Source organism: Urocitellus parryii, chromosome 5, assembly GCF_045843805.1.
Source record: "Urocitellus parryii isolate mUroPar1 chromosome 5, mUroPar1.hap1, whole genome shotgun sequence".
Classification (NCBI taxonomy): Eukaryota; Metazoa; Chordata; class Mammalia; order Rodentia; family Sciuridae; genus Urocitellus; species Urocitellus parryii.
The window spans coordinates 183222462-183246776 of NC_135535.1; the positions used below are offsets into that span (position 1 = coordinate 183222462).

The 24315-nt window shown below is 41.0% G+C and overlaps 1 protein-coding gene across 1 annotated transcript; it reads right to left on the bottom strand.

Moving 5' to 3' along the window:
- Positions 1–865: 865 nt before the first annotated feature.
- On the bottom strand, positions 866–24061 carry Got1 (glutamic-oxaloacetic transaminase 1). The gene is made up of 9 exons (XM_026394778.2): positions 23833–24061; positions 14834–15015; positions 9064–9187; positions 8496–8608; positions 8138–8242; positions 6214–6364; positions 5962–6127; positions 4810–4952; positions 866–1657 (listed from the first exon to the last, which is right to left on the bottom strand). Exons 1-9 carry the CDS (start codon positions 23948–23950, stop codon positions 1518–1520), a joined length of 1242 nt encoding a protein of 413 aa, XP_026250563.2. The 5' UTR covers positions 23951–24061; the 3' UTR covers positions 866–1517.
- Between the last annotated feature and the right edge of the window lie 254 nt (positions 24062–24315).

Below are 24315 nucleotides of genomic sequence, written 5' to 3' on the forward strand. Positions count from 1 at the left end.
ATCCATCCCCCCAGGTGGAATGATGAGTCAGGGACAATACAGAAAAGAATATTTCACAGGGGGACAAAGGCTAGACTTGGTGACTCCTAAAATATCAACCACCCTTCAAGGCTAGGAATTTATAACTCATAGGAGCCCTAGAAAGGAACAGATCCTATTAAAATACTATTTTGAAACTCCTAAGTACTAAACCTCTTAAGAAACAACCCCACCAAATTCTACAAAACCACCAGTTGGAGATTTCTGGCACATGGAAATTGTGATCTATGTTCAACTGGCTGTAATCCTTCTGATAGAGCAGATAATCCTTCCAACTTCAATAGAAGGGGCTAGTATTCTAGAATCACCCAGAGTGAAGCTATCCTTCCCATGAGTCAGTCCATGAAGTCCAACTTCTTAATACAAGAAGACAGCTGGCTTCTGAAGGACAAGCCCACAAAACTGACACACTTTTTTTTTTAATTTGGTCTTTTTAGTTATACATGACAGTAGAATGTATTTTGACATATCAGATATACATGAAATATAACTTCTTATCTTAGTGGTCGTACATGATGCCAACACAGACTTTTGAGGATAAGGTGATTTCACTAAAGGGATTTGTTTAAAATTTCTTTGTAGTTGTAGATGAACAGCATGCCTTTATTTTGTTTATTTTTATGAGGTGCTAAGGATCGAACCCAGTGACTCACATGTACTAGGCAAATGCTCTGCCACTGAGCTATATAGCTCCAGCCCCAAAAGGGACTTGTATTTTGAAAATACATTTTCGTTTTTCCATTAGCCACTAGTGAATCCCTCTAAAGTCTTCATTTTCAACTGTGCATCACAACCCATTAATGGATCACAAAATCAATTCCATGGGTCTTGATCAGCATTTTTATTTTTCCAATGAAACAGAACACAATTGAATAGAATAGAAAAATCTTAGAATACACTACACATGGCAAGGGTTGATACTGTGTGGTGAAACTTTTTTCAATTAAGCGCAAGTGTGTTTCTGTGTCATGATGTAAATACATTTCTTTCCACGGTCATCCTACGGAACTAGTTGCAGACTAGCAACAAGACCATGCAGAAGGAGCAGGGAGACAAGACACAAGGTGGAGATGATGAGTTTTAATGCCACAGCCATCAATCACACATGGCTCCTTCAGACAACATGTTCTTTTGGGACTAGACTTTGTTCAGAGTCAGATAAGACGCAGCAGAAGCACACAAACAGCACTCCCGCTTCTAGCAAGGGGGCAAGGTACCTACGTCTCATGATCAAAATATTTATTCTTAAATAAAAACCTTAATTTTCTCTGGCCTTCAAAAGGTTCTAATCTCAAGCCCCCAATTATTTTCAAGGATATTCTGTTCACGTGGGGCCAACCTAAATAGAGGTGGCTTCACCAGGGCAACCTTTCAGTTCTTCAGTCATCTCTAATCCATGATATGTACAACTAGGTTTGCGCAGGCAGGGAACACACGTGACACAGCAGCTTTGGTGGTGTGGACTGGATGGGGTTTCTTCACTGGATTTTGGTAACTGCTTCATGGATGGAGGTAGCCACATAATCTATATTTTTGGTGGTTAAGCCGCACATGTTGATCCGACCACTTGGCAGTAGATAAATGTGCTTCTCGTTGATTAGATACTCAACCTGCTTGGCTGTTGAGAACCAAAAGAAGACAGAATCAGAGTCATAGGGATCATTACCCAGTGTAGGTTTGGTAACTATAGGACAATTTTCCTTCTTTGCTCTTAACGTAAAGAAGCAAGACAAAAGGAGCTATTCTGTCCAAATCACAAACAAAAATATACTTGCCAGATTCTGGAAAGCACTCCTATTAGTTGACTTCCTAGTCCCCAGAAAGTTCAACATGATTACTATTGATGGCATTTTAACCTGGAACTACACCACCAAACATCCACCAAGCCCCCATAAACTAAAACAACCACCAGACTTAAAAATACTCTGCTGACGTGAAAAACTGGTTATACGGTGCTCCCTTTACCACTTCCCCAACCTGCTGGCTGCTCCTGGGCACCTAGCAGCAACTTCTCTTTGACATTTCATTTTTACAGTACGTTAGACAAGGCACCATGCATTGGGTACTTGATAAATGCTGTGTGAAGGAACCAATAAGCCGGAAAGCTACACCTCTGGCACCCCCAGCTCCTCATTTCTCAGCCCTTCCTCTCAGATGCAGAAGGGGGTTCCATTTTGTAGAAATGCCACATGTGTGAAATAGGAAGGGACAGCCTTGATGCTATGATGCCTTAGAATGGTTTTCCTTTATTGCAGATCCATGATAGAAACCCTAGCCATTTTGCCTAATTAGCACATTGAAGACACCACCAATCTGAGTGAAGAGGGTAATAATAACAAAATCATAATATAATCAAAAGGGCAAATACTATATGTGCTAGGCAGTTTCTAGGCACTTCAACTCTGATAACTTTGTCATCCCCATTTTATAGATGAGGCACAGAGAAGTTAAATGTTCTTCCCAAGGCAGCTGGTAAGTGTGGATGTGTGACTTTAAGGCTGAGTCTGGGCTCTCCGCTGCCTCTCTGAAGAAGACGAATCATGGACTCTGGACGCAGTGCTGCCACATGCCCCTCCAAACGAACAAACAAAGCAAGCTTCAGAAGTCATCCGACTGACTTTAACCGTGTGAATGATAGTCATCCAAGGAGATAAAGCCAAACCTCAGGGCCAAGAGAGCCACAGGCTTACCCCTGTTTATAAAACCAGAGCCCTGGAGGCAGGTGTTGTTACAGGGCTCCTCCCATCCTGGTTTGTTTGTTTTCTTCTTCTTCTTAATAAAAATGTGAGAAGTTGATAAATAGTAATAAGCTCTTTCCCCCAAAAAAATAGCCAATATCCACCCATGCAATTTGGATACTGTAGTTCCAGGGGCTTCACAGATCTCCTAAAGTACATCCACAGACTAGGTGCAAAGCCCTGTTCTGACAGGTGAAGGGTAACAGAGGAAGTATACCAAGAGAACTGCAGAAACTGGGGTGGGCACATGGGGACTATACAAGTCCTCCAATTTTTCTGTATGTTTTCCTAATAAAAGATTGGGAAGAGAAGGAGGGGGAAAATGCTGTTTTTGTAAAAGGACAAATGATGTCAAGAAGTGCCAACCATTTAACTTCAATGTTATCAGCACAGGTCTATTCTCATCACCTCTCAATTCATGACAAAACTAGTTTCCAATCCTGGACAGCAGGAGGACAAGGCTGTTTTGTGGGGAGACATCCCCATCATGTGAACTTTTAGAATATTACTACTAAAGACCATTTCTATTAACACTTGATATTTTTACAATTATATAAAGATGGCTTTTCTTATTCTAGTGAACTAATTCTAAATTCCACAGTCCCAGGGACACATACAATTAAGTTATTTCTTTTACTTTCTTGAATAGCCTTATTTTACCCAAAGTATTCTGAGGGGTCTACAATATAATCTCTTACCACCTCTCTAATTTATATTTATTTCCTTTGGCTTTTTCTGAGCCTGTTTCAAACTGCCACTTGCTATCATACCTCCTGGCACCTTTGATGCTCCACCTCTAGCCCAAACCAGTGCACATCCCTTGTACAGTCCCCAGGACACCGGTAAGTGGCCACATCTGCATCATTCAACTGGTGGCTTGACCAGTAGGTACTCAGTATCACTTAATTAAATACATGAATCCTCAGAAGGAACTGCTGCTCACTGATACGCCCTACTGATGGCTGATCAAAATCATGCATGTTTACCTACAAGATTTGCAATCAGCTATTAATTTCAACTATTTATAATCTAAATTCTTATTTATTTATGAAATAAAAAAACAACTTTCTTACTTCTTTTTTTTTTTTTTTCTTTGATATGGGATCTCACTATGTTGCCCAGGTTAGTCTCAAAACTTGTGGACTCAAGTGTTACACCCACCTCAGCTTCCTGAGTAGCTGGGACCAGAGGTGCATACCATAGCCCCCAGCTTATAAACCTCTTGAGAGAAATGCCTGGCGGTCAGGAAAGACCTGTTAAGAAGTTAGGCCCCTGAATGCTATAGTTTGGATGCAGAATGTCTCCCAAAGGCCCATATGGTCAAAGTTTAGTCCGCAGCTTGGCATTGTTGGGAGATGGTAGAAATTTTAAGAGGTAGGAAATAGTGGGAAGTCTTCTGGACACTGGAGACATGCCCTTGAAGAGGACTTGAAGGGACCCTGGTCTCTTCCTTTGTCTCTTTCAAATCCTGGTTATGAGGTAAGTGGTTTTTCTCCACCACATTTCCTGCCATGATGTGCTGTCTTACCACAGGCCTGAAAGCAACAGGGCCAACTGACCACAGACTAAAACCCCCAAAGCTGTGAGCTAAAATAAACTTCTTCTCTTCATAAACTGACTGTCTCAGTATTTGTTACAGTAACAGAAGGATGAATAATTATATGTAATATTTATACTTAGGATTAAGGTAAAGCCAAAAATTACCTGAAGATTTATAAGAAACCTTTCATAAAGCAAGTCTCTAAGCTACAAGTCCTGTTACTTCCCAGCTGGCTCTGAGCCTCTTCTCAGCCCACAGTAATGAAAATATCTTGGTTATGGATCAGTACAACAGACCACAACAATGCTCTTCTGAGTCCCAAGGGATTCAGGAGATGGTGAGACACACTGAGGAAACCTAACTTGTCCTGGCCCAAAGCACTGACAGACCAATTGGGTAACAGCTAACAGAGGTGAGTTCCTGACTGGTAACTAAGAGGAGTGCTGCATCTACACGCACACATGCGTGCTCCAAGCAGTAGGCACCACTTACGGTTCAACCCAGTGAAGCTGAACATGCCAATCTGCTCAGTGATATGAGTCCAGGTCCCAGGAGTCTTGAGGGCTTCTAATCGGGCCCTGAGTTCAGATCGCATGGTCAGAATCCGGTCAGCCATTGTCTTCACATTGCCTGTCCTGAAGTGTAGACAGTGATATAAACATCAATCAAGGGGAGGTAGTACATGAAAACACAAAGGTTAAAAAACTGTAATTTAAGCTATAAGCAGAAAGTGGTATCACAACCTGCCTAATATAGTATGTTAGCCCTGGATGGGCAAATAAGCAGACCAGAGTGATAGACTTAGCAGGCAGAAGACAAGGACTGTATATACTGACGGAGTCTAGTGCTAGACATAAGTACACGGCTGTAATGCCACTAATGTTTCAACTCAGCCTTCAGTGAGATGCTGATATATTTAGAATAAGATAGTTTATCAGACCTAATTAAGTAGAGATTGCAGATTTGGTCTACAAAAAATAACTCTGCTTTAAAATAAGATAAAGTACAGAGGCCTCTCCACTCCCCATCCAGGGATTGTTATCCATGGTCAATAACAGTCTGAAACTATTAAATGTGACATTCTAGAACTAATTCATAAGTTGTAAAAAACCTTTATTACCATTGTTTTAATTGTTCTATTTTATTATTAGTTATTATCATTAATCTTTCACTATGCCTAATTTATAAATTAGACTAAATCACAGGCATGTATGTCAGGAAAAACAGCACAGACAGGGTTTGGTGCTATCTGTGGTTGCAAGCATCCACTAGGCTAAGAGGGGGGAACGACTGTATATGCGAATTACAGATAAGAATGAGGAACCCCCAAATTGGCAGACTTCCTGAAGTTTGGTATTTTATCCAATCAGGAATTCTATCCTGTGTTTTCCAACTTTAAGGAGAAGACAGGGTGGCAGAGAAGTGGGGAAACTGCCATTTATTGAATGCCTCCTCCTCCTCTGCTGCAGATGTTGTGTTGCACACGTGTGAATAGGGATAAGCCCTACTTTACAAAATATCTGAGATTCAAAGAGGTAATTGCGTCCCGGCTCTGCCAAACTAAAAGGAAGAGACCTAGTTAGATGTAACAAGACAGTTAATTTCTGCCTTCCACCCTTGCCCATCAGGCTTTGAGCCCCTTACCATTCTTTAAAGAGTTCAGGGTTAGAAAGGGTAGTGGCCACAATTCGTGCTCCCTGAGCAGGGGGATTGGACCATGTAATCCGCACAATCTTCTCCATCTGGGAAAGCACTCGCAGGATGCTCTCAGATTCTTTTCCAACCACGGTCAGATTACCCACTCGCTCATCTAAAGAGAGAGTGGGCGAGAATCAGGCTTGGCTGCTGTTGGGGGCAGGAAGGGGAAGTAGGGCTACAACGCTGGAGAGCACTCACTGTAGAGCCCGAAGTTCTTGGAGAAGGACTGGGCACAGAAGAGCTCGAAGCCTTCAGACACAAAATAGCGAATGGCCCAGGCGTCTTTCTCTAGATCTCCAGATGCAAAGCCCTGATAGGCTGAGTCAAAGAAGGGGAACAGAAACCGGCGCTGCGAGGAAGGAAAGCAAGTCAAGGCAGGGAATCCTTCTGGAACCAACCTCAGACATGGGCCTTCCTTTCTCAACTGGTGCCTGGAAGGAATTTCTGACCCTTAACCTTTCTCCTATTTATTGTCTATATGCACTCAACCCCCACTGTTTTATATCTGTTCCTCTGTTCAGCTAAACACCAACCAATAAACATCACGATTTCAGTAAACTTCACTTTTTAACAGTATACCATTCTGAAATGTTAAGATGCAGCTTTGTAAACAAGGCTTATTTTTGAGGTGTGGAGGTACTCTCCTATGTTAATGGATTCTTCTCCATGAATTCCTGGGGTTAAGTAAGGCTCAGCATCCCCAGGGCTGCATCAACCTCAGGGCTACGCTAACAGGTACTCAGGATGAAACAAGCAGACTGGTCTCTACCTTAAGCACCCTTATTGCCTCAAAGAGCTCCCAACGCTGAACCTGCTCCTACTGTTAGCTGCGCTCTCTGAGTGGACACCATTTCCCTCCTCCAAAATGTCCAAATCAGAGACCAGGGTGTTTCTTGACTCTGACCTCTGCAGCTCGACCCCACATCCAACCACACCCCAAGTCCACTCCATCCTGCTTCTTGAGAGCTCAAGGACCTTTTGCATCTCATTATCCCCACTGCTACCTACGTTCAGGTCACCATCTTTTACCTGGATTGTGACAGTAGCTTCCTAATGCTCTTTGGCCCATCTAATGTTGCCTCCCTCTGATCCATTTCCTGCTGTATAGTCAGGGTGACTTAAGACAATGATGGGCATTCACAGTAGACATTGCAGATCTTAGTGGCTCACTGCTGGCCTCAGAATGAAGTCCAAGCCTTCAGCACAGGGAAAGGCCTAACTTACTCTCCAGCTGCATCACTTGTGCTCCCCTACGTCCCCAGGACTTTAGACCATAACAAGAATGGTCACTTCCTTAAATAGGCCATGATCTCTGCCTCGGGTTTCTGACCATGGTCTGCCCTCTGCTCCTGCAAGCCCCTACCTACCAATGCCTTGTTAACTCCTTCCCTCCCAAGACTCACATGGAGACTCCGCCACCACCAGTACCACCTCCATACAATGCCCAGAATTTGGGCTCTTTACCACATTAACCCAGCATCTCACAGTATTGAAGCTGCCCTAGAACTCATCAGTCTCCTCAGGTAGGCTACGTGCTTTTTGACAGCTGGGAACATTTCTGTTTTGTTCACTACTATATCCCCATGGTACCCAGCTACCTAACAGTTCCTCAATAAGCATTCTATAAGCACATTAATGGAGAACATACACACTTTGAGCTAGAAATTCCAATTTAGAAAGTTATCTCAAATAAATAAAAAGAAGTTTTATTACATTATTATTCATAAGACCAAGAAATCTGAAATGAAACTAAATGTCCATCCCTTAAATGGACCCATTTACCCAATCCCTAAGACAACATATCCATGAAAGCTATGAAAAATAATGCTGCAAAAACATTAAATGGAATATAAATATAGAATTTCAAGTGAAAAACAAAGTGTGTTACAAAACATTACAGGCAAATGATCCCACCTGTAAAACACACACAAAGTCTGGCATTCCACTACAAAAACATTAATACTACCTTTTTTTGAGTAACAGAATTTACAGTTAATATTTATCATCTTCTTTGAAATTTTCTCCATTTTCCAAATTCTTCAGTAAACAGATTTTGCTTTTGAATACATTCAATTATATATGCTTTTTTTTTTTAAAGAGATGCTCTGCAGGAGGAGTTTACCTTCATGACAGAAGCGATCTGCTTCCACTGCTCTGGAGTTGGGTCAGTCCCAGTTGGGTTGTGTGCACAGGCATGGAGGACAAAGATGGAGAACTCGGGAGCATTCTGAGGAAAAGGAAGCTACATCAGCTTTGGCACTAGCAGTGAGATCAGGAGACACAGCAATGAAGAGCAAAAGGCAATCATATCCCTATGCATGGTTTTCTTTTGAGCAATCCCTCTCTTACATGCTCTTTTAGAATCTACTATCTGGTTTGGGGACAATGCCTCAGATTCTCACTTATCATTCCATCCAAAGATTTTCCCCACTATACCTGACACCAAGAATTTTCTTTAATTTTTGTTCTAAATCACCCACCTCTAGATCATTCAGGAAACCCTGGAGGTCAAGTCCTCTCTTCTCTGCATCCCAGTAGTGATAAGATCGAATGTCTTTAAAACCAGCAGCAGAAAATACAGCATTATGGTTCTCTGCAGGCAAAGGGGTAAAATGTTAAGTGCTTTCACAAACACTAGGAGACATAATTAGAAAAAATACAAATCAGCTTCCAGAGCCCTCCCAGGCTCATGCTCACTTGGCATCATGGAGAGTAGGCATTAAGACATAAATGATTGTAAACAAGAACAAGTTCAACCAGTTACATGAATGCCAAACTTATATCATTTACATCTGTATTTTATGCCTCCTCTAGGAAGTTTCAACATAGACTAAAATACAAGTCTACCAAGAGTCTTGGGAAAAAGTGTCCCTAATCTGAATTTGAGCTTTCCAGGTTTCTCAAGTCCTATCATAATCCATTGCTCAACTACTCCCAAGTCAGCTATTCCAGGGCTGGATTATGATTTCTCTGTAACCAGTGAACATCAGGAGGATAATTCTCTCTGGCTTCTCAGCTTCTCCTCTTAACCACAACTAAAAGACTCACCCCAGGTTGGGGACGATACATAGACAGGTGTATCCTTGTTGTTCGTTCCATTGTACCATCGAGCTAAGAAATCAGCTCCAATTCGAAGTGCACCTGTTCCCCCCAAAGACTGGACACCTCCCACCTGAAAAAAAAAAGCAGATAATGGTGAGGTCAAATAATATTAGCAAAATAAGGTAATGATAAGCACTTATAATTAAATTAATCCTTTAATTATATTGTCTCATCAAAACCTCACAACAGGGGGCTGGGAATGTAGCACAGTGGTAGAGCAACCACCTAGCATGTGTGAGGCCCTGGGTCAAATCCCCCGAATGGCAGGTGGGGGCAGATAAAACAAAATTTCATAACTACTATTTGAAGGTCCTTTTATTTGCCTGTGTTTGCAAATAAGGAAATTTGAGGCTAAAAGAGATGGAACACCTTGCGCAAAGGCACCAGCTACTGAGCAGAAGGACCATGTCTTTTACACAGAGGTCTGACTCTAGGAGGGAGCTTCCCTTCTGAACACAGAGGTTAAGGGCAGATTTAAGCCATGCTACTGCGTGCCTTGGATGGCAAACCCTATGTCTTCAGCACCCATCTCAAGATCAAGATCCCTCCAGCAGAAGCCTGTAAAACAGTGTTTCTAGCTGCCACTGACATAGTCTGTAATACTCCCTCTCATGTCTAGGACTCAGGCTTATGAATCCATAGAGATATGTTCTAACAAAACAAAGGCCCTATGTGAATGCTACTTTCCTCTCTTTAGCTTCTCTCATCTTAAAAGTGACCTAATATGGACAATAATAAAAGCCCTGTTTTACCATTATTAAATGTTTTTGCAGGCATTTACATTTAATCCTCACACACCCTGTATATTCTATATCCCATTTAAACATAAGGACTGATCCAAAGAAATGGTTTACCAAAGGATACACAGGTGGTGAGTGGCAGGACTGAGAATAAATCCAGGTCTTCCCACCCACCCCCCACATCTGGTCACTATATCCTGTGTATGTCATTCTGCCTATCTATCTTTTAATTCTGCCCCTTTAAAATTCTCATTTTCAGGATAATTCTCTCAGTAGACAAATATTATAAATGACATGTTACCTAATGTATCTGAGAATAAGGAGAAAGGAAAAGATCCTATGAAAACATTTAAATAAGAGGGGTACATACCAATCTTCTAATAGGGGAAACTCTTAAGAGGGGTCTAGGATGTAGGAAGAGTAGTCAAATCTATAAATTTTTCTTTTTAATGAGAAGAATATGTGCAAGTATTATTTGTAAAATTTTACAGTAATTTTTAAAACCATTCATTCTGGAACTTGCTGTAAAATAATCCAGCTTTGACAGTGGGTCAGTCTTATACAAGAATGATGCATACAAATGACGTTGAAGCTAGGTGAGAGACACATGGGATTTGTTTATTACACTGTTTTTCTTACTTTCACAAGAAAAAAATTTGAATTTTTACATAATAAAAAGGTTTTTAAAAATCTTCCTAGAGAAGCTTCTCAAGTCTTTTTGAAAACCTAACATTGATGTCAAAAGTTGACAAAGGCAAAAAGTGAGAGACCAGGCTCCTTATGTTTAACCCCACCTTCTGCCTAATCCAGAAAGTAAATTCATTAAAAGCCAGAAAGTCAGTAGACAAGATTGAAAAAGTGCTTGAAACAGATACTCCACTAACATGTATTACTCCTTGACATTTATAACATATATGACATATGAAATACCAAATTCTCAAAAAAATTCTCATTCCCTAAAAATGTATTAAACACTGGATAGTTTCAGCAAAATACAAGTTGCTCTAAATGTCAGCAATTAACAGAAACAAGTTTGGGATCAGTAATGCAGCAATTTGGTCATTCTAGGAACTAATTTTGACAAATTAATCTAGAGCCCAACAAAGTCCTAAAATCATTAATATCAAAGTAAATAAGTCCAGACTTCTCCACTGGAACTGAATGGCTAAAGAGGAGTATCCAGAACAAGGGAAATCCAGTCAGATTTCCTGGTGTGAAGCCAGCTAAGGCAGGACTTTGTGTTTACTACACACAGTACAGAACTGCTGGACTCTAGAACCTTTTCTGAATCACAATTTGCTGATGTTATGACTTCACTGTGGGAGCTGACCGGAGTTACTCATGGCCAAGGCTATGCTGTGTTCATCTGGGTGCCTGTGGCAGTTTCTGGTATATGGTACTACATAAACATGTGCTCACCTAGCTGAAGAAAGGTGATGTGGAATGGAACCACAGCAAGGCCCAGGTCTCCCAGAGGCAATGGTCAAAGCAAGAGACTGGCCTGTCATTACATGACAAGGATTTATGGCCCATGAGCCCTACAATGGCTACCTACAATGGCTCCAAAACTTCAGAACCTGAAAATGACTAGGTGAGAGATGAAGAATGGAAACTTCATCTAGATCCCAAAGTCTGAAAATGGGAAAGTATAAGAAGCAGTGAGCAATCTAGAAAATAGGTCTCCTCAAAATGGATAAAGGACCTGGTAATGTTAAAACCTTGAGAAGAATGATCTAAGGGAAGACATCATTATTGTTTGTCTTCTGGTTCATTTATTCTTTATGCCTCCTCTCCAAGTTTTGGCTCAAATATCATTTGTATTTCTATCCTGAACCACCGTAGTTAAAACTGAATCCACTCTTATTCCCACATATCCCAATCCTGATTCTCTTAATAGCATTTTCATTTTAATATAATAGATCACTTTGTTGTGTTTATAGCCTGTCTCCATAAAACTAACAGCAGGAGCAGGGGATTCTGTGTGTTGATCTCCACTAGGCTCACTATAGAATCTAGCAGAGAGCCCGGCTCTTGTGGCAAGCATTTACTAAACAGAAGAATGATGAATCCAAACATCCAGGAATCTTGGAAGGTCCCAGGATAGGAGCCAGATGCTGAAGACCTGCCAGGTAAATGAGCAAGCCATTATCCTCACCCTGGGGGGAAGTTATGGTCTTGTGGGAGAGAAAGTCTTATAAAACTATACATTATTATAATAATTATACATGGTAAGTACTGTTATTTCCAAGCTGGAATAACTCAGAGGACACACACAACTGGCCCTGCCTGAGAAAGTTAAGGATTCAACATAGAGTTGACCCTTGATCAGGTCTTAAAGAACTTGGAAATGGGGCCTAGGGAGTTGGAGAAGTGAGAGAGGGAATCTGGAGCAGGGGGAATCTAAGCCAGGCAAAGGCTCTAAGTTATGATAATACTCTAATCATGACAAGGCTCTAAGTCATGACAAGGCTGGGTGGGTCTGAAAAACAGCAAGGCACTTAGAATGACAGGTGGGGATGAGAAGAAAGCAACTGGAAGAACAGGATAAAGACTATTGATTAAATTCACTGCCAAGTTCAAAGTCTGGATTCTACCCTGCAGGAAATGGGAGAGCCACTACAGGAGAAAGGGCGTGTGTCACGATTAGCTTTTCTTCTAAGGAAGATCACTTATCTGCAGTTTGCAGAATATACTAAAATGAGAAGGAGACTAAAGACAGGAAGATCAATGAGGAGGCTGATAGAAGGATCTACATGAGATGATGGAGGGCTGAACTAAGTAGTTTCAGAATAGTAAGGACTTCCAGGGAAAGAAGAAAGGCTCAGAGCTCAGGAGCAATTGGTGCCTGGGAGAAGGAGATACAGAGTATCCTAAATCAGTCCAAAGATCTTCAGATATTCACTGGCATCCAGTGTGAATACTGGTGAAGACTGACATCCTATGATCAAAAAACGCTGCACAGGATGAATAGGACTTCAAAGGAGGGCTGGGTTGCCAGGTCAAGGACACAAGCAATAGCCCCAAGTCTTATAATGTGAAGAGGTCAAAATAGGAATCAATGAGCAGAAGAAACAAGCCTCTGCCAACATAGTTACTATGTATGAAATGCACAGTCTTAAAGCAAGCAGTTCCCCAACATGGAATCTGTTTTCATTTGTCAACAACTTAATTCCAACTAATTTATCTAATTTATCTAGTATCTGGGAAGACAGGTCCCCAGTTACCAAAGTTCCCCACCTTCCAACTTCATTACAACTTTCCAATCTCTCTCTCTCTCTCTCTCTCTCTCTCTGGAAACACTGGATTTTTCAGAGCAACTTCCCCATGTGACACCTAATCTCTAACATTTCTACCCACATGTCTTCAGTTCCTCGAGATAAGTGACAGTCTTGCACACCAATCCATTCAAAACCCTAATTAAGTTAGTTACTTGCCTAATCACTGACCTGAGTTCCAGTTTCTCCACCAGAGCCTTTATTTTATCCTACCTCTCCACTTAGCAGAGCATCTGGGGAACATGATACACAAAAGAAAAAACCTGCTGTAAGCAACATGTGAAGAATACCTCAAAGGCCTCCAAGATGTGGTCCCTTCAATGCATGAACTGCACGATGGACTACAACATGGCCTGGGAGGACAACAAGGGCAGCTGGTTTAAATTGCACCACACCTAACTGGACTATTGCAAAAACCTGATCTCTTCCCTTTCCCACCCATTCAGCCAGGCTTATCTTCTTCAAACAACACTTTCATTGGGTGATTTCTCTGTTCAAACCTTCAGTCAGCTTCCCCTGCCCTGGCTGCCAAAATCGGCCTGCCTTGTCTGTCCAGCAGGTTCCCAGTTCTAATCAGGCAGGTCTCTTTACAACCTAGACTTGATTACCATCCACCTCTATCCCTGGACTCCCCCGTCTCGAGGAATACCCCTCAGTTTTCCCCTTCTCTGTATTTTGTGGTTCTCAAATTGGAATTACCTGGGGAACTTAAAAAAATATTTCCATAGAGGGCAGGGAAAGAGGAAATAGAAACAGAAAGGTAGAAGGTGGTACCCTCCAAGATTCTGATTTAACTGCCTTGGTGTGAGGTCCCCGGGGTCCATGTTACATACTCTCCAGGTGTTACTAAATGACAGAGTTGAGGGTGGGTGTCCTAGCCATGTTCACACATTCTCCAAGGCTCAGTTCAAGAACCACCTGCGGTCCTCAAGGGTCTCCTTCTCCCCTTGGCTTTTTACAACACCAAGTACCTATCCCATACCACTTCCTGCTACATACAGCCTATTTTGCTGTGTCTGGTTCCAAACATGTTCTCATTCCATTTGTCTCTAGTTATATACATAAACCCTTAAATGAGATATGCTGAGATCAAGACTAGAAGTATTAAGGAATATTAGAACTGGCAGGGACTTCAAACAGCATCTAGACTAGTGGTTCTTAAACTTTTAGAAACCATAGATATCTTTTGAAAATCTTATAAAAAAGCTTGTAAACCTACTCCCCAGAAATAAGTACACAGAAAAAAATTCTGCATATAATTTCAGGAAAAGCCCTTTAAATGATCCCCTATTCAAGTACTCCTTATGAGACTATGAGCCATAAATCTTTTTCTAACATATAGATGTAGGGACCAGGAGGTAAATGATATTCCTGTAGCCAAAAATAGTGGCAGAGTTGGGGGTCTAGAACTCCAGTCTCTTAGGATTTCATTAAATTTCCTTTGCTTGGCACCTCCATTGACAGGCTCAAACCTGACAGCTGAAATCTGATGATCAACTGGACAAAACTGAACAACTAAAAAACTGTGCTTTGGATATGGCCAAGTTATCTGCACCCTCAGGTTTCTGAACTCACACTACTTAGACACTTATTGACAGCTCACTAGGCATAATACCTAATACTTTACAACAAATTAAAATTTCAACCTCTTCTCACTTTCATGATTTCTCAAGAGAAAATATATCCTCAAACCAAACTCACCCGCTTCTCCTGGAGAGCTGGACTGTCATCTCCAAGGACAAGACGAGAAGCACAGGTCCGGAACTCTGCCAGGCCCAGGATGGGCAGATACTCGTGGTTGAGGCTACTGTCATTAGCGATCTTCTGTTCCACTTTCCTCACTACTGGCAAAACCCAGGGCTGGCAATCATCTGTGCGATAAGCTGAGCACAGAAAAGAGATACAGACAGAGGAGTTTCAGGCTTCACTCAAGTCAGAATCTAAAACTGTGAACAGAATTCAGCACCTTCCAGTCAGAAGAGTGACCAAAACTGAAGTAAAGCACCTTCACTTGCTGAGTACCTGCTTTGGGCCAAGCCCTGGGCTAGATGCTGGGCAAATGGAAAGACAATCATGGTGGTTTTCCTTACAGAACTTACAAGTCTTGGAAATGTGTGTCTTCCAAAAAGTAGAATGCTGAACTAAACTGGGACAACACAGAGCCTGATCAAGTGAGAAAGTGGAAGGGAAAAAGCACTTTGCAAAAAATGTCTTGGAAATGCTGTTCCTGTTGCCAGTGCACTGCGGTCTCTACAGACACTGGCCCGGCAATCTTCTTCCTTCTTCATATCCCTAAAAGAGTTTCAAGAAAGTACTCTTCACAAGAACTCTGCACCTTCAAACCTAAACATGGAGAAAGACAGGGTGGGAGAAGGCCTATCTCTTCCTCTTGTCTCAAAAAAGCAGAAACAGGATGGACAGTGAACAAATGCTCTGGACTGGAGTTTGATAACCGGTTACACAATCACCCAAGGACCCACTCAAACACATCTTTGTCCCCTCTCTGCATTTTGACAGCAGCCAGTGTTTACCATTTTGACTGTTTATCCACATCATCTGCCTCACCCTTCCATTGATCTAAACTTATCTATTTCACAATATTTAATCTTACTTTATAGGAAATGTCTAAACATTTCCTCCACAATGAAAGTTTTTTAGGGCACTTTGAGTTATCCTATCCACTGATTTTGACCCTACACTATTCTATGGATGTGCTGGGATTATAGCTTTAGGAGGCAGCTGTTCTAGCCTTGCACTCAAGCAAATCGACTGAGTAGAATTCCTGAGAGATCATTTGCCTCTCTGCTTGGATGTATATGTCTCCAACAATACTACACCTACATGGAAGGTGTAGTATTTGGAAAACTGAAACGTAATATATAACTATATAAATGTTTTTTCAGCACAGGGCATTGAAACCAAGAACACTTTACCACTGAGCTATAACCCCGACCCTTTATACTTTTTTGAGATAGGGTCTAAACTAAATTGCTTAGGCTAGCCTTCAGTCTCATGATCCTCCTGTCTCGGCCTCCTGAGTTGCTAGGATTACAGGAATGCACCACCTGGCTAAAATTTTAGAGTAATTCTGATCAAGTTTATCTTGATGATTTCTGTTCAACACTAATCCCTGACTTTTTAAAATATCACATTTTAGGTATTGTTAATATTTACTGAACAACACACGTTAATGGTAATAAATTTAGAAAAATCCAAAAGTAAAAAGCACTCAGACAAGGGGCATGCAAATGTGGTGTGAAACCATCCTGGGTTTTCCCCCCTATGGGTATATTCTTTTATAAAAATATGAATCCTACTGTACACAGGATTTTCCATACATTTTTCCATTTATATTTATATTATAAATATCTTTCACCAACTATTCTGAAAGGCGATATGCTTGCATACTCCCATGCCATCCTTCTTTCTCTTTTTGGGGGGAGAGGGGGTGTTACCGGGAATTGAACTCAGGGGCACTCAACCACTGAGCCACATCCCCAGCCCTATTTTGTATTTTATTTAGAGACAGGGTTGCTTAGTGCCTCACTTTTTCTGAGACTGGCTTTGAACTTGCGCTCCTCCTGCCTCAGCCTCTTGAGCCACTGAGATTACAGGCATATTCTACCACGCCCAGCCCATCCTTCTTTTTCTCCTAGTTCCTCCCTCCATAAATAACAACTGTTGTCAGTTTCATATGTATCCTTCAGAATCTTCCTCCATATACACAAGCAAATACAGTTTCTTATATCTGTCTTTTTAAACAAAGGTAGTGTATAATATACTGTACACTGTTTTATTCATACTTTTTCCACCTAAAGGTCTTTTTTATATTTCGCTTCTTTTTTATAGCTACTTAACTGATGAATCATATTTTATTTGCCAGTCTCTTGTTAAACATTGAGTTATAATTGTTGGCTATTAAAACAATACTTCAGTGAACAACCCTATAGGTATGCTATCTCACATGTATGCAAACCTATCTACAAGTTACAGGATTGAAAATGGAAGAGTTGGCTAAGAGGTAAGTATATTTGTAATTGGAACAGCTATTTCTGAATTATTCTCCATAGGAATATATCAGTTTGCATTCCTACCAGCAATACAAAAAGGTGTCTGCTTCCCCACGGCCTCACCCACTGAGTGAAATTTTACCAGTATGAAAGTGCAAATGTATCTTATGAGTAATTTGCATTTTACTTATTATGAATGCAATTGTACATTTTTCATACATATAAGCCATTTACAACATATTTTAGTAGCAAGGTAATGTACTTTTCCATCATAATTAATCATGTTGCTTTTAATTATTTGCTATTATGAACATCATGGCGAATGCTGTTACTATGCATACTCATAAGTGGCTTCATAGGAAATATTGCTAAATGTAAAACTACTAGGTCAGAAGGTATACAACACATGAAAGACCTTGTGGGATCATTTTAATCTTGTGTCTGTCTTCTCTCAGCTAATCTACCCTCCAGAAATGTGACATCTGCAACTCTGGAAATATATCAAGCTAACAATAAAAACATGGGCAGAGCTCCAGACTGACACACCACTAAACAACCAAAGTCAGTCCCTGGGTTGATGAATCTAATTCACAATACTGTCGTACCACTCATATTTACCCTCAACCCACCAAACTAACTCCCTTGCCACAAGTTCCAATAGTCTCCTTCACCAGGTAGGATTTGAGCTGGTTTCTTTAAATCCATACCAAAACAACTACTTCGAGTAACAGCTGTCCTGAAGCAGATCGCCCTATCTGAACACAATGTTACCACTGTTCAAAGTATTCTGGGTGCTCTTTGGTGGAATTGTTTTTAGAGGCAGCATCTCAATACTGGCAACATCCTCAGCAGTGCCAAATCATTCTTTGAACACTGATTTAATTTTTGGAAGTGAAACTTGCATTATCTCCAGCATAGAGGGTGGGTGAACAAACTGCCTGATATAATGAAGAGATGGTTTCTCGTGGGAGTCTTACTGCTTCAAAGGCCATTTCAAAAGAGAATTTCCAGAAATCTTTAGCAATAGCTGCACATCTGGACTACCTAGAAAGGATATTATTTTGATGTACAAAATTTTAAATGTTCATAGAAAAACCAGTTCTATTATGATTAGGGTCTGTGTTTGGTTGTTTATACATTATGTAATACAATTATGCTATATGTTTTGGTAATAGTATTCATAAATAATATATTCTAAATAAATAAGATATGAAAGAGGAAGACCATAGTACTGCTGTTCTCAGCACTACTGTATACTCTGTGAAATCCTCAAGAAAACTCTAATACCATCTGAGGGTGGGGATGAGGGGAGAGGCATTGGTTCTGTACCGTGACAACAGACAAGTTGGCCAATTCAGTCCTCCCCATCCTTTGTCATTGCCCAGTTCCTCCCAGGTTCAGTTCTAGATGTGTTCCCAATGCCTCACCTAACTGCCCACCTCACCTAACTGCCCTAGGGAGGCAGAATCACAGATTCCTCTAGGGTGATTGGAGCAGGGAGGTCCAACACCTGTATTATATTATCAATAATCACTATTTTTCCTCTCCTGGGAGGTTCGTTCCTGTTGAACCCATGCATTTCTCATTCTTCCTTTCCTTTACTCATTCACTTGACAAAGAATTACTAAATCTACCATAAGCCAGACACATCAGGAAAAGCTACACAGAGATGGAAAAGATAAAATAAGGTACTGTCTGCCTTCCAAGAAGCACAGTACATTAAGTCTTTAATTCTTCTTTGAAGGGTCAGAGATGATTTTACAGAGGATGAGGTATGAAAGATGACAGATTAAAAGACAGGCAAAGGAAGAGGGGTATTCCCGACAGAGGGAACACCTGTGCAAGGTCCCAGAGGCTTGGAGAACACAGGGTTTTTGAGGTTGTGCATTTTCATGGCTTGGAAATAGTATCCATGGAGGAACAGCAGGGAGTGGCTCAAGGAGTCACTTCTAAGGAACTTCTCTCCATGGGGAAACCACTAAAGGCAGTGAAGCAAGACTGTGATGTGAACAGCTGTCTATTTTGACAGGATCACTTCAGTGACACCACAGAAAGCAAACTGAAGAGGACAGAGGCAGGTAGCTAAGTCAGAAGGCTCCTGCAACAATCCAGAAGGGGAATCATGAAGTCTTGAATTAAGGTAGAGGCAGAGGGGGACAAAGAGAAGGAAAGATATTCAAAACAGACTTATGAGGTAGAAAAATCAGAACCCGATGACCAAACAAATAAATGTGGAACTGGGGAAAGGGTTGCTAATGGTTCCAAAGTCCCCAGGTAGTCTGGATAACAAGTAGATAGTGGTGATAGAGTTAATGAAGATCTAGAACACAGAACACAGGGGAATAAAAAGAAAAGATGAAGGTCATTCAGAGAAAAGGGCTGGGATGGGAAGATACCATCATTATAGACACTGCCGTGGCTGAAGCCACAGTAATAGAACAAGGAATTCCGAATTACTTTCTACAGACTAGGCATGGTACTAATACTTTACATTTCTTGACTCTCATTTAATTCTTAAAATACCCCAAAAATATCTATTTGGCAAAAAAATTAATTTTCCCAAGATCATAAGGATAATAAAAATTAGACTGCAACAGTATCCAAGAAGCAAGAAGGCATACAAGAACTTTTTTTTTTTTTAAGAGTAAGAGATGAAGCAAGCAGCCCCAGGGAACTGTATCAGAAATCTTCTTATCAACATTCTTCCCTGCTCCATGCACTAATGCCCTTCTTCCTGGCCTTTCAGAGGTTTCACACAGCTTTCACGTGGGCCTGGCAGTCTTGTTTTGCAGAAGGAAAGAAAAGAAGAACACAGAAAACTAAATGATCCAACTACCATCCTCATCCTCCTCCCAAGTTCTCCACTTCCCTCACCCATCCCCACCCAAGAGCCTATGCAAGTACACCTCCAAGACCCTTCTCCAACTAGGAAGGGACCAGGGATCCTCAGAAACACCTAAGATAGTACCTCTTTCCAGCAATTTTGTTTGAAGTACATCTTTCCAACAATTTTATTTGAAGATACTAAGACAACCACACTGAAAACAACAACTATTAAAGCAAACACAGTTTATCTGGGCCAAAAGGAAGCTAAATTTACATGAAAAAAATGTACTAGAGTCTTCAAAGAAATTTTCTGCTGCAGGCTGCATCAGGTTAGATCCTTGTCTCCCTACCCTTAAAGCTACTTCAGTCTTCAGTTTTGCAAAGCACTAAAATGATCCACTCAGAAAGTAAGCCTTGTGCTACAGTGGAAAATATGATACTCTGCTCTATTTAAGTATAAGGAAACTACTGAACTCATCACAGCAAGAAGAAACTCCCTGGGGAAACCATCTGCAAATAGGAACTAGCTAATGAGATTATAGTTGTACTTTATCAAAAATGCCCAACATTTCTAGAACCTCAGCTAAATAACCTTCGTTAGGTTTCATCTTAACTTGGAGGATGGGGAGCATCTTTCCCAAAGTCAGCAATTAATTACATTTCCTTCAAAAAGGATATACTTGGGGATGTGTGTAAGTAAAGCTGGGACATACCAAAGCTGGAAAGAGAACTTTATTCTACTCTATTTCAATTAGATCCTTATCTGAGCACCTACCATTCATAAAAAGATGGTTCACAGTAACGATTAAAAACATTTAGATATAACATCTTTCATTTACATATCAAATTTCACACCTAACCTCATTCATTTCCTTCTCAACTAACTGATGAGGTCACCAAAATTAACATCTTATAGTACAGTCACAGAATGTGTCAGTGGATCTTGGAGTAGACTTATGGTAGAGTTGAATCTTGAGAGTAAAATTTTAGAGACAGCTCATTCACTTCTGGCTTCTCATTTTACAGACTGAATTGGAAGGATGTTAAATAATCCTCCCAAGGTCATGTCACTGAACCACAGAGCTGGGCCTAGGTCTCCTGGCTTTTCCCACTATAGTCCACTGGCTGTCCCCAGACCATCTAAAGGAACCTAAATAGAGGACTGGGTCTAAGAGACCTGGCTGGAATTCCAGCTCTTCTACTTGTGGTCACATGACCTCAGGAAAATCTTTTCTTCTTTCTAGGCTTCAGCTTCCTTACTTCTAAAGAGTAAATGGTAAGAAGATGGCAGAATGAGATAGACATCATTACCCTCAGTACACTGTGACTGCACATATGGTGCAACGCTACATTGTGTACGACCAGAGAAAGGAAAAGTTGTGCTGCAATTGTGAACAATGAATCAAAATGCATTCTGCTTTCATATATACCTAATTAAAATAAATATTTTTTTAAATGTAAAAAAAAAAAAAGGAGTAATGGTTATAAACAACCTTCCAGGTTTGCTATGAGCATTAAATGAGATCACATGCATTACTCATTTGTTCACAGTTCCTGGGTTCCTGGAAAATAATACATGAGGTGGCCATCTAAGCTAAAGATGGATTCCAAGCCAATCACTCCTGGCTGAACTGGGAGCTTTTTCTCTGCATAAGCAGTTTATTTCTGAACCAATGTCATATTTCATTTTTCAATTCTTGTGCTGAAAATATTTACTCAACATCTTTTATAAGATCCATTCAAAGAAATGCCAAAACAACAATAGTGAACATTTATATAACCTTCACTTCTGTGCCAGACATGGTTCTAAATACTTTAAACACATTTAATCTTCACAAAAACCCTGTAAAAAGGTCAAGGGTCATATGCTTTCTCTCATGTATGGAAGCTAGAGAGGAAAAAGAAAGGTGGGAAGGGGTGGGGAATCTCATGAAAATCAAAGGGAGATCAATAGAAGAAAGGGAGGAGGGTGGGAAGAGGGGAGGGAGAGGGAAAGTACGGAGAGTGATTGTGACCAAATGATATTGTTATAGTGTGTGCATGTACAAATATGTAAATGAATCCCATCATTATGTAAAACTATAATGCACTAGTAAAAAAAATGTGGAAAGGGGGGGAAAACTGTAAGATTGTTCAAAGGAGATTAAGATATTTAGATTAATACTAATCAATAAAGAAATACTGGTAGGTTCAGGATTAAAAGCTTGAATGGTACCCATTCAAATTTAATTTGAAACAATCTTGTACTATTTCTCCCAGTCTGAGGTCTGCTAAAAACATCACATTCCTTCTATGGGCAGACAATGCAGTATTGACTTTTTAAAAATGCTTTATTATGAAAGGTTTCAAACATATACAAAAGTTGAGAGAATATTCATGTATGCCATGTGCCTACCACCCAACTTCAAAAAACCATTACTTTTTAATGATTTTTCTACCCTCACCTCTCCTCCTTTACTTCTTGGTGAAGCTTTTGCTCTTTGGAGTTTTGTTGTTGTGTTTGTTTCGTTTTTAAACAAGCACTCTGTACAGACACAAATACTCTCTATGGGAAGCACAATTCTGAATATCCCTCTTGTCACCCTATACTACAAAATAATTTCAATTTTTCTTTCCAAAATTTCTAATCCTCTTATTCTAAGCCTATTTCCTCCCACAGGACATCAGCCTACTCATTTTCATATTCCTGGCTGGCCTTTTTATGTGGCAAAAAAACAAATCAAGAAAGTGTCTGTGGCACTTCAAACATACAAATGAGAATGATTGGAATAACAAATTCACCAGAAAAGGTTAGAGTTAAAAGGAATTTCAGAGGCTTTGAAATACAAATATTTTTCTTGACAGATGGGTAAACTGAGGCCAATGCTCTGAGTTGTTCAAGGCCCAAGAAATACAATAAAAAAATGAAGACAAGGGAAGGAAAGGTACTTGGGAATAAGAATGATCAAATTGGGCTGGGGATGTGGCTCAAGCGCGCTCGCCTGGCATGCATGCGGCCCGGGTTGGATCCTCAGCACCACATACCAACAAAGATGTTGTGTCCACCGAGAACTAAAAAATAAATATTAAAAATTCTCTCTCTCTCTCTCTCTCTCTCTCTCTCCTCTCTCACTCTCTCTTAAAAAAAAAAAAAAGAATGATCAAATTATGTGTGTGTATGAATATGGCTATGTATAACTATAATACATTAATTAAAAACAAAAAGAAAAAAGAAATGAAGACAAGGATGTGTGGAAAGTAAGATCTACTCCACGGTATCTACCCATTCCTACCACATCTGTGAGGGTCAGAACCATCTTCCTAGATCCCTCCAGGCAGTATTAACACATCTCAGAAGCATTTCAGATCTCTGGTGTGCAACACTTGCTGATTTTGAAATCCTTGAAAACAAAACCAAGCCTCAGTCTTCCCCACAAAGTTTAATAGGGTATATTCAACACTTGGTGATCACTCAAATATTTACCAGACCAAAGCTCCCTAAGGCTAACAGTTCTCCTTTACACACTCCCCAGCTACTAGGACCCCAAGCCTACGAAGCTTATTTCCACCCCCTATTTTCCAAGCCTATTTTCCTCCCTCTCTTTACAATCCTTTGATGTAGTATAAAGAACACAGGATGGGGAATCAGAAAGAATGCATTTGTGTTCTGGCTACTATACCTATTTTGAATGACCTTGAACACATCTCCCATTTCCAGGGCCTCCATATCCCCATCTGTAAAATGGGCACGTTGAACGAAACTCTGTGATCCTGCCTCCTCTCCAGGGTGCCCCTCTCCAGGCAGTGTCCAGCCGGGCCTTAGACTCCAGGCCGGGATTGGGTCCGCTCCCACGCTGCTCACATTCCAGGGCACAGCATCCTTACCTCCTACTCCTAAATTGACCTTGCGGGGGTCTGGATCCTCCCGGAAGTCAGCCGTGAGCTTAAAGACAAGGACGGGCTGGGCCTGCGGAACCTCGGCAAAGACTGACGGAGGCGCCATGGATACAGAGCAGGAATCTGCGGAGAGCCTTGACAGGGGACCTGGAGCTAGCTGCTCGGTTGGGGCTCGGTTCGGCGACTGGAGGAGACGCTCACCTTCACTAGCTGGCGGAGGCGGGCTCCCGGCCTCCAATAGTCGAGCCGCGTCCGGAGCTTGGCAACGCGAATAACCAATCACAAGCTCCTGACTAAACCAGAGAGGAAGGAGGGGGTGTTATTAGCCAATCCAAGAAGAGAATCTTATTGGAGGCCGGTAATGATGCAACCAATGCTATTTACGCTGACGGAGAAGGGGGGGGAGACTAGGGTTGATTGGCAGAGCGTGTTCCAATCACTGAGGCTTTTATTCCTTGGGGGCTGAGAGGA